Source organism: Salarias fasciatus, chromosome 6 (assembly GCF_902148845.1).
Source record: "Salarias fasciatus chromosome 6, fSalaFa1.1, whole genome shotgun sequence".
Taxonomy (NCBI): Eukaryota; Metazoa; Chordata; class Actinopteri; order Blenniiformes; family Blenniidae; genus Salarias; species Salarias fasciatus.
In genome coordinates, this window is record NC_043750.1 from 41,114,042 (window position 1) to 41,125,245 (window position 11,204).

Here is an 11,204-nt window from a genome sequence, read left to right on the forward strand (position 1 = left end):
AGACCAAACTCAGTGTTTACAGCTGAGTGTCAGCCTGAGTTTAGATCCAGTCTGGTGAAGAATCAGACTTCATGACTGTAACATGTCGGTAGTTTGAAACCTTCAGTGTCGTCCTGCTCAGTAACCTCTGAGACAGACGATCTAACATTCATTCTCTTTACTGGAGTATTTTCTCACCCTACAGAAATCAACATTTCTCACATGAAGCAGGGAGAAATGCTGATCAGGCAGTTTTCAGACTGTCCTGCTGAATGCCACATTAACTGCAGTAATCTGATTACTGGGAATCCCAGATGCTTGTTTTGAATTTATCTTCAAATAATGTAAAAGCAACATCAGAAAGTACTTCTTAATAACAGTATTCTTTATACTTCTGTTGTCAATTTTCTGAAATTGTTTGCATTTTTGTTTTTTGTCCTCACATTGGACTTAAATATGATTAAAATAACTTTATTCCAAGTATATTCTGATAAAATCACCTCAGTCACTGTGATGACAGTCTGTAATCTGATTACTTTTGCCACTGATAGTTGATCTTATTTATCATAAAAGTCTGACGAAAGTAAAGCAGAATTCTCCTGTCGAGGATCTGTAATCTGATTACTTCTGGGAAAACTGTCTCCTGACAGCAGCTGGATTCTTCACCTCCACCTGCATCATCACATCCACCTGTCTCTTCACCTTCACCGAGCGTCAGCTCCTCTTGTGTCTTTTCCTCCACCTGTCCACACCTCCACCGGCATCTTCGCCTCCGCAGCCACAGCCTCAGTGCGCACATCCACTGCCTTGCTGCGCGGCTCTCTGCGGCGCTGCGCGGCTCTCTGCGGCCCTGAGCGGCTCTCTGCGGCGCTGCGCGGCTCTCTGCGGCCCTGCGCGGCTCTCTGCGGCGCTGCGCGGCTCTCTGCGGCCCTGCGCGGCTCTCTGCGGCCCTGCGCGGCTCTCTGCGGCGCTGCGCGGCTCTCTGCGGCGCTGCGCGGCTCTCTGCGGCCCTGAGCGGCTCTCTGCGGCGCTGCGCGGCTCTCTGCGGCGCTGCGCGGCTCTCTGCGGCGCTGCGCGGCCCCGTGTCGCCGCGTTGCTGTGCGTCGCGGATGGAGGCCGCCGGGCCCGGAAGGCGGAGGGTGGAGGGAGGGTGGAGTCGCGTGGGCGGAGCCCGCCGCTGCTGAAGACGCTCGTTCAGCTCGTGCACTCCGTCATTGGAGAAAATGCAGCAGAGCTGGAGGTGCGCGCGGCCGCCGCGGAGCGCTGCAGCAGGAGCCGTCACGAGCCGCCTGGCGCCATGAGGAGGATATTTGCGCTCGGACCCGGACCCGGACCCAGGACGGAGCTGACCCCGGCGGACAGGGCCTGACAGCCCGGCCCGGACACTCACCGGTGAGGCGCTGCTTCTCGGTCTCACCTGCCTGAAGCCTCAGAGTTTCAGTGGCTGTTGAGCTTTAAATCTCCTCCGGAGGAAAAAAGATATGAAACTTTTAGAATGTCACGTAAAAACAAAATTCAACACGAAACACTGAAATCAACTGAAGCTGAAATTAAATTAAAGGAAAAATTTAAACCACTAGTCTGTAATTTCGGTCATTTTGGATTATTATGAGATTATTTTGTTTTTGTGTGTGTGTTTGTGTGCGCATATTTGTTTGTGCCAAAATGATGTGAATCAGTTAAATAATTAACAAAATGATCCCGTTTTAACGAGTCTGGATGTAAAAAAAAACAGAATAATTCAGTTTATTTATTAAAGTCGAGCATATCAAACTGAATTAAATCAACCTTTTGAATTTATCTGCTGATTCATTTTCACTGTTTTAATTAAAACAATGTGAAGCAAAACTACAGCACATATTTTACCTGTAATGATTAAAAAAGCACTTAATTCTTCATGGGTTTATTTGTTATTTTCAGTGAAAACTATGAGAGGAATTCATAAATAATATAAATCCTTTCAGCTTCTTGTTTTTTGGACATAATAAATTATTTTTTTTATTTCTAATTTAAAATCATTAAATGAACACCGGGTGTGGTCCATCTCTCCTCTGTTAGATTCAGATATATTCAGATAGATTTTATTGGAAACTGCTAAAAGGGGACCGATGCAGCTGTTTGATGAAGATTCACTTCAAAAACTAAATATAAAGAAAATTGCATTTAAACTTGTTTTTTCGGTGTGTGGCAGATGAATGGGAATTCTCTCAACATGTCTGGAACATTTTATTTCTAGACTTTGTTTTATATTCTATAAGCCGATATTGAGTTTACTCAGATTAAAGCTTTTTATGTTACTCAGATTTAAAAATGTTAAATTCCATGTGAAGCACTTTCAAATCATTTTTCATCACTTGATAAATATTTATTCATTTATTTCGCCTGCTACATTCTGAATTAGTGCTCACTTCAGGCCTCCTGCGTCTGTAAGTAACAAATCACAAATACTCACATTACTATAATTAGATTGTATTTTTGGTTAATTTTAAGACGATTTTCTCCCCTGTATGTAATTTTAATTTCACAGCGTGTAATCTGCATCGCCGCCGTTCCAAACGTTGGGTTTGTTTCCGTCCTAGTCTTAAAATGTAAAATGTGAGAATTTTGGTTTGAAACATTCTGAAAATGTTCAAACTTTGTCCCATTTCAGAGCCGCCTGGGAAAATCCCTTCTCTAACATCCTCGTGAGGTGGAATTTTTAGGTTCTTTCAGGATTTTTTATTTTTGTACTTTAGTCAAATTCACATCATGTTTTCCACTTTTAAAATCACAATCAGGGAAAAGAGTGAAGTTCAAACATTTGGACTTTTGGAAGTGGGATTTTTCTGTTACCTAAAAATCCACATTTTGTTGTATTGAGCCTTTTTTTAAAGTCCTACGTCATTTCCACGGATCAAATCAGCTTCCAAACCTTTTGATCTGCATGTTTTTAACCACTACATTGAACATTTTGCTGCTTTTTCTCTACATTTGTTCAGAAACTCGTCCTTTTTACATTTCACTTGTCTGAAAAATGTGAATTAAATGTTGATATCCAGCACAGAGACATGAAATCGAATGACTGGGATCGCAGTTAAAACGAACTCCTGCTGTAAGGAAAGTGTTGAACGTCTTTCAGCTTCAGGATTCGTGTTGTAGCTGAACCGATCGAAGGCGCCGTGTCGTCGCTAACCTGCAGCAGGTGAGCCGAGCGTGTGTCGCTTCTCCCTCACTTTGTCATGAAAACACCTGAGAGAGTGAGAAGGCGAAGCACATCTGTCCTAAACCCCTAAACCCTAACCCTGACCCTGACCCTGACCCCTGACCCCTGTGGACTCACATGGCCTGCTGTGAGGTGACCCTGGAGCTGAATCAGACCTGAGCCCCCGTTCACACTGACCTGGACTCAAACCGGGCTTTTACACGTTTCTGAGACATTTCTCCTGCTTCTGGCTCTTTGTTGAGATATTTTTGATTTTTACTGAGGTCAGAGGTCAAAGGACCTTTGGCGTTTTCCAGCTTCGACGGAAGGTTCTCGAACCCGGCGCCGTCCGGCGGTCCGCTGCTGGTTCTGCAGGGTCCTGTCACTGCTGGTTAGTTAGTTTTCTATAACGAGAGGAAAGCAGCTCCACCGACCAGAGTTGGGGAGGTTTTCAGCCGTCCTGCTGACAGATGAGGAAGTGAGTTCAGACATCCGGGCCGTCGCTTCACTCCTTTTATTTTATTATTTTTGTGTGGAAATGGTTGATATTTAACATTTTTACAACCTTCTTCACAGTTTAAAGCCGCCATGCATCAAATCTGCATGAGAGACTGCAGCTTCAGCTTCTCAGATATTTTTTTTTTTTTTATTATTATTATTATACATAACCTATCTATGAAAAGTTGGATCAGATGTGTTCCTGATCACACGCTGGAGAATCAGTACGTCACACGTCTAACGGGACAACCAGAACACGACAACAATACAGAACGAGCAAACATCCCCGGGACTGTTCGTCCTTCCTGCTGTGTTCATTGCTGCTGAATCTGTGTTTGTGTATCAGTTAAATTAAATGTACAGCGGTGCAGTGATAGCAGTCTGTCCACCGGGGGCGGTGTTGAGGCACTGTCCAGGTAACATAAAGTTCAGGGGACATTTACGTATATTCACACAGACACTTGTTCTCCTGTTTTCTTTAGATTTAGTGTGTAAAAATTCAAAAGTCTCTTTTATTTTAATGTTTTTTTCTCTCATCACGATCAAAGTTTGATTTTATAGAGCGAAATAACTGTTAATTGATAGAAAGGAATCTCCTTAAAACAGGAAATGAGGAACTTGATTTGGGAAGCTGATAAGAACAAGTCTATGTTTGAAGAACTGTGTGAGAATTATTGATCAAAACTTTATTTCGTTTCTGTGACTCTTCGTCAATGAGCTGCTCCATCTTGTGGTGACTGGTGGTATTACAGCGCACGGCAGCCTGGGAAGTGTTAGAAAGCATTTATTAAATGTAGTAGTTGGATTTTTTTTTCGAGTGCAGGGCAGCATCTTTTTAAAAGCTCTGAGTTGAGGCAGCTCCACCACAGTTGACTTCATTTTCATTCACTTGAAACGACTGAATATTTTCCGGAAGATTATTAATATTATTTTTTTTTTTTTTGCACATTTTGTTGAATATTTCAGATTTTGTTTCAAACGATTTCAAAGAAGATCGATTAGCAGAGTGAATTAACAGATAGATGAAGGTTTCACCCGAATTGATTCCGGTATTGATTCTCGAGAGCCTCTCCGTCGCCCCCTGGTGGTTGGCAGCAGTGCTCCAGCAGACTTTGAACTATTCCTTAATACAAAGCCTGATTTTGAAGGATTCGCTGATCATTTTTCTGTTCTTCAGTTTGCTTCGCTGGGTCTGAGTGACTGAACGGTGACGATGTGCCTCAGCGAAGGAGAAATGCTGGAACCTGAGTGGCTGTTTGGGTAATAACAGCTGAAGTGCTGGAGCTCTGCTCGGTCTGGACCAGGTTTTATGACCCCCACCCCCGCCCCCCACCCTGCCAGCTGTTTTGCCTCCGACCTGGCAGCTCCCGGCGTTGGGTGTTGCAGCCAGCCGGTTGCTGTCGTCTGCTCAGTTTACGGCGGTGTCGGTCGGTCCGTCCATCCGTCCGTCCGTCGGACGTCCCGCCAACATTCTCCTGAAATTACAGAGCGGCAGCCTGGGCTCCAGGCTGACGTGAGATCAATCAGCTTGACCTCTCGCATTAGACCTTTCATTAGGGAATTCCAAACTAATTGTTTTACAGTTTCATCGGAGTAGAAAGAAGGTCTGAGCGGCTCCGACTCCTCTGAGAGACTGAACAAACTGAGACGCCTCCCTGCTGGAGTGGTTAACGGGTTGATGGTGGCAGAAACACTGGAAGGAGCGCCGACATACAAAGCTCTGATTCTCTGAGGATCTGTTGACTAAGCCTCTTTACAGAATCGTGCCATTGGAAAATTCAGAATTTCAGTGAGAAATGTTGTCATTCTGTTCAGAAAACTGCTGAAAATGCGATCATGTGGATGAACATCGATCCGTTCTGGAAACATTCGCTTCAGGAAACGAAGAAGAAGTTTAATTGTAGGGTGTGATTTTTGGATTTACTGTGAGTCCATTTAGAATTGATAAAATTTAGACTTAATGAAGTCACTTTGTACTTAAAGGTCAACGGACTGAGTTTAGAGTCAGGGATACGTAGACCAAGTTACAGTGTGTAATGTAGACTGACGGAGTTTGAAATGATCACCGTAACAGTTCCGTGGAGGTAAATTTAAGGGAAGAAGTTGCCAGTCTTTCTGATTGTGAGTGTGTGATAATGGCGTTCTGGTTGCCAGACGCCATGTTGTGACCGGCCTCTGGACTGACGTCCCATCATGAGGTTTTCTTCAGCAGAACCTCATGAGGACTGAAAGAAAACACCTCCATTATTTTTGTTAGATTTAACCAATACCGATAATATCATGATATCCTTTAAATCCTGATTTCTTTTGTTGAAATTCTTTCTGCCTTCTAGGACATCTCTGGACAGACAGAATGCTTCAGAACAGCAGAGCTTCCGTTTTCTTTAAATGTTTACACTCACAGTTAAACTCTGACGTAGAGACACGAAATGTTGAAACAGAAAATCAGTGGCGCATTATCACTTCTTAATATTAGCAAAGTGCTCCGTCCACGTTCCGCTGAACACCAGGCCGGAGCGATCCGGGACAGATCCAAACATGTGGAAACTTTAGGGCCGGTCCAGGATGGTCCTGGACCTGGAGAGTGAGGCTCGCCTGGTCTGAGACGTGATTCACAACGAGAACCTGACGTTAAAGCTTCACAGCTCTGCTGCTTCCTGCTGTAAAGATAATTGCAGGCGTTGGGGTTCTGGGGCGCTGGAAGTCGGCGGCGCCGTTGTGTTTGGGGCCGCGCGCGCGTCACGCCGGCTCGTAGCTTCTTGTCATAAAATTTCCATAAAGCGGTGGAGGTTTAACGAGCGGCGTGTCACCTGGAGAGGCCGGCCCTCCCCGGTGGACGGCTGGCTCTGGAGGTGTGCGCCGCTGCATTCCTCAACGGTGTTGTGGACAGGATGCGATTTCAGAGCGTGTGCCTGTAATTATGTACGTAAAGTAATTGTTGGTGCTCGTGTTATTGTTGAAATGCTCCTGAATGCCGTCAGGCTCGCTGTTGATGCCGCCGGTGTGCGAGCGCCGGCCGTTTTACGGGTCTCCTTTTGTAACTTTGCCCGCGGGGCCGTCGTCGTAAATCATGTGTGATTCATAAAAAAAGAAAACGGGTTCTGCTGACTGCCAGGTTTCATCCCCACAAAACCTCAGAGACGTACAAATAGGCTTTGGCCCGCAGCCATACCTCCCTGGATCCTCTTCCTTTACCAAACTGCTCTGCTGTCAGCACCCCCCTCCCCCAGCATGCCTCCTGCACGGGGCCACTGATGTTGTTTTCTTTGCTCTCGTCTTTGACTGTCCTCCATGGGAAGTACCTGGCAGCGGATGCATGTGGCAGGTCTCTGCCCGGACACGTCCCGCCCCCCCTCCGTCTCCGCGGCTGTGCAGCGTGAGAACGGCAGGATCCGTGGCTGAGAAGATGTGCTCATGTTTGGTTATTCAGATGTTGCAGACAGGAGGATTTAGGCCTGAACGTCTTGCGCCGCTGACGTTCAGAAGCACGAGATCGGCGGGCTGAAAACAGGAAGCGCGCCTCTTCAGAGCGAGGCGGAGACGTGCGATAACGATCTGTTTCTGCTTTCTTCCTGCAGATTTCCTCTTTCCCAGCGCGACCGTCCTGCGATGTGGTGATCTTCCCAGAGTCTCCCAAAAGGCTTCCAACGGCACTTCAAGCAGCGGACCTCACCCACGATCCTCCACCTGCCCCGGCCGCTCACATGGCCCACCCCTACGAGCCCTGGCTACGGACAGCACCCCCCGGTGGCAGCTCTGAAGACATGAACATCCCGTCGTGGTGGGACCTCCACCGGGACGTGCAGCCCGGCAGCTGGATCGACCTGCAGACCGCCCCGGGCGTGGGGCTGCCCTCCGTCAGCCCCGGCAGCTCCATGGGGCTGCAGCACTCCCTGGGGGCCTACGGCTCCGACCCCCAGCTGTGCGCCCTGCCCCCCGCCCAGCACGCCCCGGCCTCGCACTCGTCCCACCTCTTCCCCCAGGACGGCTTTAAGATGGAGCCGCTGGCGCCCGAGATGCTGCACCAGGAGACGTACGCCATGGAGGAGCCTCAGGAGACGTCGGTGTCCGCCCGGCCCAAGCCGCAGCGCCGCTCGTCCTCCCGGAGCTCCGGCCAGGCCGTGTGCCGCTGCCCCAACTGCGTCCACGCCGAGCAGATGGGCCAGAGCGCCGACGACGGCCGCAGGAAGCACATGCACAACTGCCACATCCCGGGCTGCGGCAAGGCCTACGCCAAGACGTCGCACCTGAAGGCCCACCTGCGCTGGCACAGCGGCGACCGGCCCTTCGTCTGCAACTGGCTCTTCTGCGGGAAGAGGTTCACGCGCTCCGACGAACTGCAGCGCCACCTGCAGACGCACACGGGCGCCAAGAAGTTCAGCTGCGCGCTGTGCCCCAGGGTGTTCATGCGCAACGACCACCTGGCCAAGCACATGCGCACGCACGAGTCCCCGCCGGGGCACGGCGGCGAGGACAGGGTGAACGGAGACGGGCGGATGGAGAAGGGCTTCGACGCGCCCACGCCGCCGCAGTCCTCCAACGCGGCGGCGGCGGCGGCGTCCGAGGGCGCGGAGCCGCCGCTGAAGCTGAAATGTGAGGCGGAGCCGTCGGCGTCCGGCGGGACGGGCCAGTCCGGCTAACGCCGCCGCGCTCCGATAGTCGGCAGGTTCACTGACTGGTCCTCTCTGTCGTAGAGTCTTCCCGTAGAGTAGAGCGTAGAAGAAAGACGTGAAAGCCGGATGGAGCGACGCGACACGTCGACGGTCCTGTGAATTTAAAACAGCCAGTCTCACCGAATCTGTGCCTAAGAACTTCTGTCCTCGTGGTGAAAGCTGGTGAAGGAGGCGACAGAGCGCCGGCCGCTGCTTCTGCTGGACTTCCACTGCTGCTACAGCTTCAGCCAGGAAGAGCGCGGCGGTGTGTTTACAGTGAAACCCGTCTGCAGGCTCCAGGGGAGCAAACTGCTTTAAAGATTTGTAAACCGTCAGCTTTCAGCAGACTGTATCTGGAAGATTTGAGCATTTTGATTTGCCAGTAGTCCAGAGGATAGGTGAGAATGGTGCATGCTGCAGAACAGCATGTGTGCGTCGTCAGGACAGAGCAGCCAGCTCTGAGAACGGCTCACAGCGATGCTTCCACGGTGGGCGATAAAGGGAACACTCCACGGATCTGTGCACTAAAACAGACGAGTTCTTCCCAAAGAACATCGTGCTTCTGTAGTTTGAGGAATGTAAAGAGGTCGAACACAACAAATGACAGCTGTGAAGGAGCTAAACCTCCAAGCGACAGCGACGATGGTCCTGGTCTCAGGACGGGCTGGTAACAGCGCCCCCATTTGGTGGAAATCACAACACACACCCTGCAGACACTGCAGGCTGCAGAAAAAGCTGCCCTGACTTTTTGTTAAATACAACAGACCAAAGAGCTTTGTGACTACCTAATGCTACACTGGTGCTTCGATCCACCTGTTCAGTCCTCAGATCTGAAGCTGCTCTTTACAGAAAGAACCATGAAGCTTTTTTCAATATTACAAGGTGAATTGAAGTGAAAATTCCATGAAGAATCTTCACTTCCATCTAGTTTTCTCTGCCTGCTTCATCCAAAATAAAGTTTTGGGAAATAAAGTTTGATCACAGGTGAAAGGTCAACAGGTCAGGCCACGTTATTTAGTGTTGATTAGTGAACAGCACCTGGAGAAACGGCTCATACACACAGGAGGAAGGTGTTTGTTTCCATGTTTAACCATGCAGGTGTCAGAGGGACGCCGTTCGATTTAACGTTCGTCTGATGTCTGCTGCAGTGAGGAGGGATCGTCCAGTCCGGTCGTATCTGACATGCTGACATTTCAGCTCAGTCAATCTGCAAACTGCCAGCACCTCCCACAACACTCGCAGATTAAAACTACCATAATGCTGTCAGCCCTCTGTCAACACTAATCACACATCGTCAGCCTGAGGGCTGATTCTTCATTTATCTCTTCATGTGAGTCAAATGTTCATCAAAAACATTATTATGTGAGTCAGATTTGAGCCAAAACTAGCTGTGCCGAATGGCCGGGCGGTGTGAGTCCTCCCAGCTTCATCTGGAGCTGGATGATTAGAAACTCATCTGATCAGAGCAGCTCGACCCATAAACATTCAGCAGAAACTCGGTTTGGCTCCTCGTGTTGAGCCGTTTGAGGAACGCCGGCTCCATTCCTGCGTCGTCGCCCTGGCGACAGTTTGCACGTCTGATCAGGCTGAAGGTTGCATCACCGGCTCGTCTCTCAACACATTTTATGAACCGGCCGTCAATCATTTAACACTCGGTCGGAGCTCCACTCCCCCGGAGAACCAGTCTGTCGGCGACACCCGGAGCGGCCGAGCCACAGCGAGCAGCTCAGACCGGTTCGGCCGCATGCTGCGGATAGTTAACTCTCATAATCAATACTGTATCATCTCGCTAGTTGTGTAGTGCGAGCAGCTGTTAGGATGCATGTAAACATCACAGACTTTAGGCAGACTTATGTTGTAGATGCTTTCACTCCCGGAGGCTCGTGGTTTCTGTATTTATGTATAGAAGAGAGAAGATTAAAGACAGTACTTAAATATTAATCAGTAATTATTGTCTATTAATATTATTTTTTATTATTGAGTTTATTATTATGGTCTTATATGTAGGTTTGTAATATTTCCTGTCCTTGGTCACTGTAGTAAATGTTTTAGCTGTGGAAACTGTAATGAAATGAGTTTTGATAAGTTAAATATTCTGGCTCAACGCTGCCAGTTGTATTTAATGTATTATTGACCTTCAATAAATAAAAATCTAGAAATACTGTGGACTTGATGTTTCACTCACAAACACATGGTCAGTGTTCTCTAAAGTTTAACAGGAAAAACCAGCGTGAGACGACGTGAGGAGACCAGACGACATGAGACGACAACATTAGAGGGCAGCATGTTGTTAGAAATATAACAGGATGACATGTGGTAAAAATATGAGATATTATAGAAATATTTGATGAGATAACATGAGACAAAATGAGACTAGATGAGATGAGATAACGTGACAACATGACATGGGATGACAGGGACGACTGTATCTCGGCCCCCTCCCAATCGGAAGGTTACAGGTTTGATTCCCTACCTGCCCACATGCTGAAGTGAACCCCGCTGCTCCCAGTGGACTGAGCTCTGTGCACGGCAGCGGCCTTCGTTTGTGTGTGAATGTGTGTGTGAATGGGTGAATGTGGTTCAAATGAACCGAATGTGAAGCTCTTTGTGGTACCTCACTGAAATCCATCACCGTGAGATGGTACAGGTACACCTGGACAGCTGAGGACAGAGGACAGGCACACCTGGACAGGTGAGGACAGAGGACAGGCACACCTGGACAGGTGAGGACAGAGGACAGGCACACCTGGACAGCTGAGGACAGAGGACAGGCACACCTGGACAGCTGAGGACAGAGGACAGGCACACCTGGACAGGTGAGGACAGAGGACAGGCACACCTGGACACAGGTCACCAGTCCATGACAACCACACACTCACATTCACACGTCGGGT

At 48.6% G+C, this 11,204-nt stretch overlaps 1 protein-coding gene across 1 annotated transcript; it reads left to right on the forward strand.

Moving 5' to 3' along the window:
• The first annotated feature begins 1,203 nt into the window (after positions 1-1,203).
• sp6 (Sp6 transcription factor) lies at positions 1,204-10,462 on the forward strand. Its single transcript, XM_030094377.1, has 2 exons — positions 1,204-1,371; positions 7,237-10,462. The coding sequence occupies exon 2, from the start codon at positions 7,363-7,365 to the stop codon at positions 8,296-8,298; it is 936 nt and encodes a 311-aa protein (XP_029950237.1). The 5' UTR covers positions 1,204-1,371; positions 7,237-7,362; the 3' UTR covers positions 8,299-10,462.
• Positions 10,463-11,204: the final 742 nt, after the last annotated feature.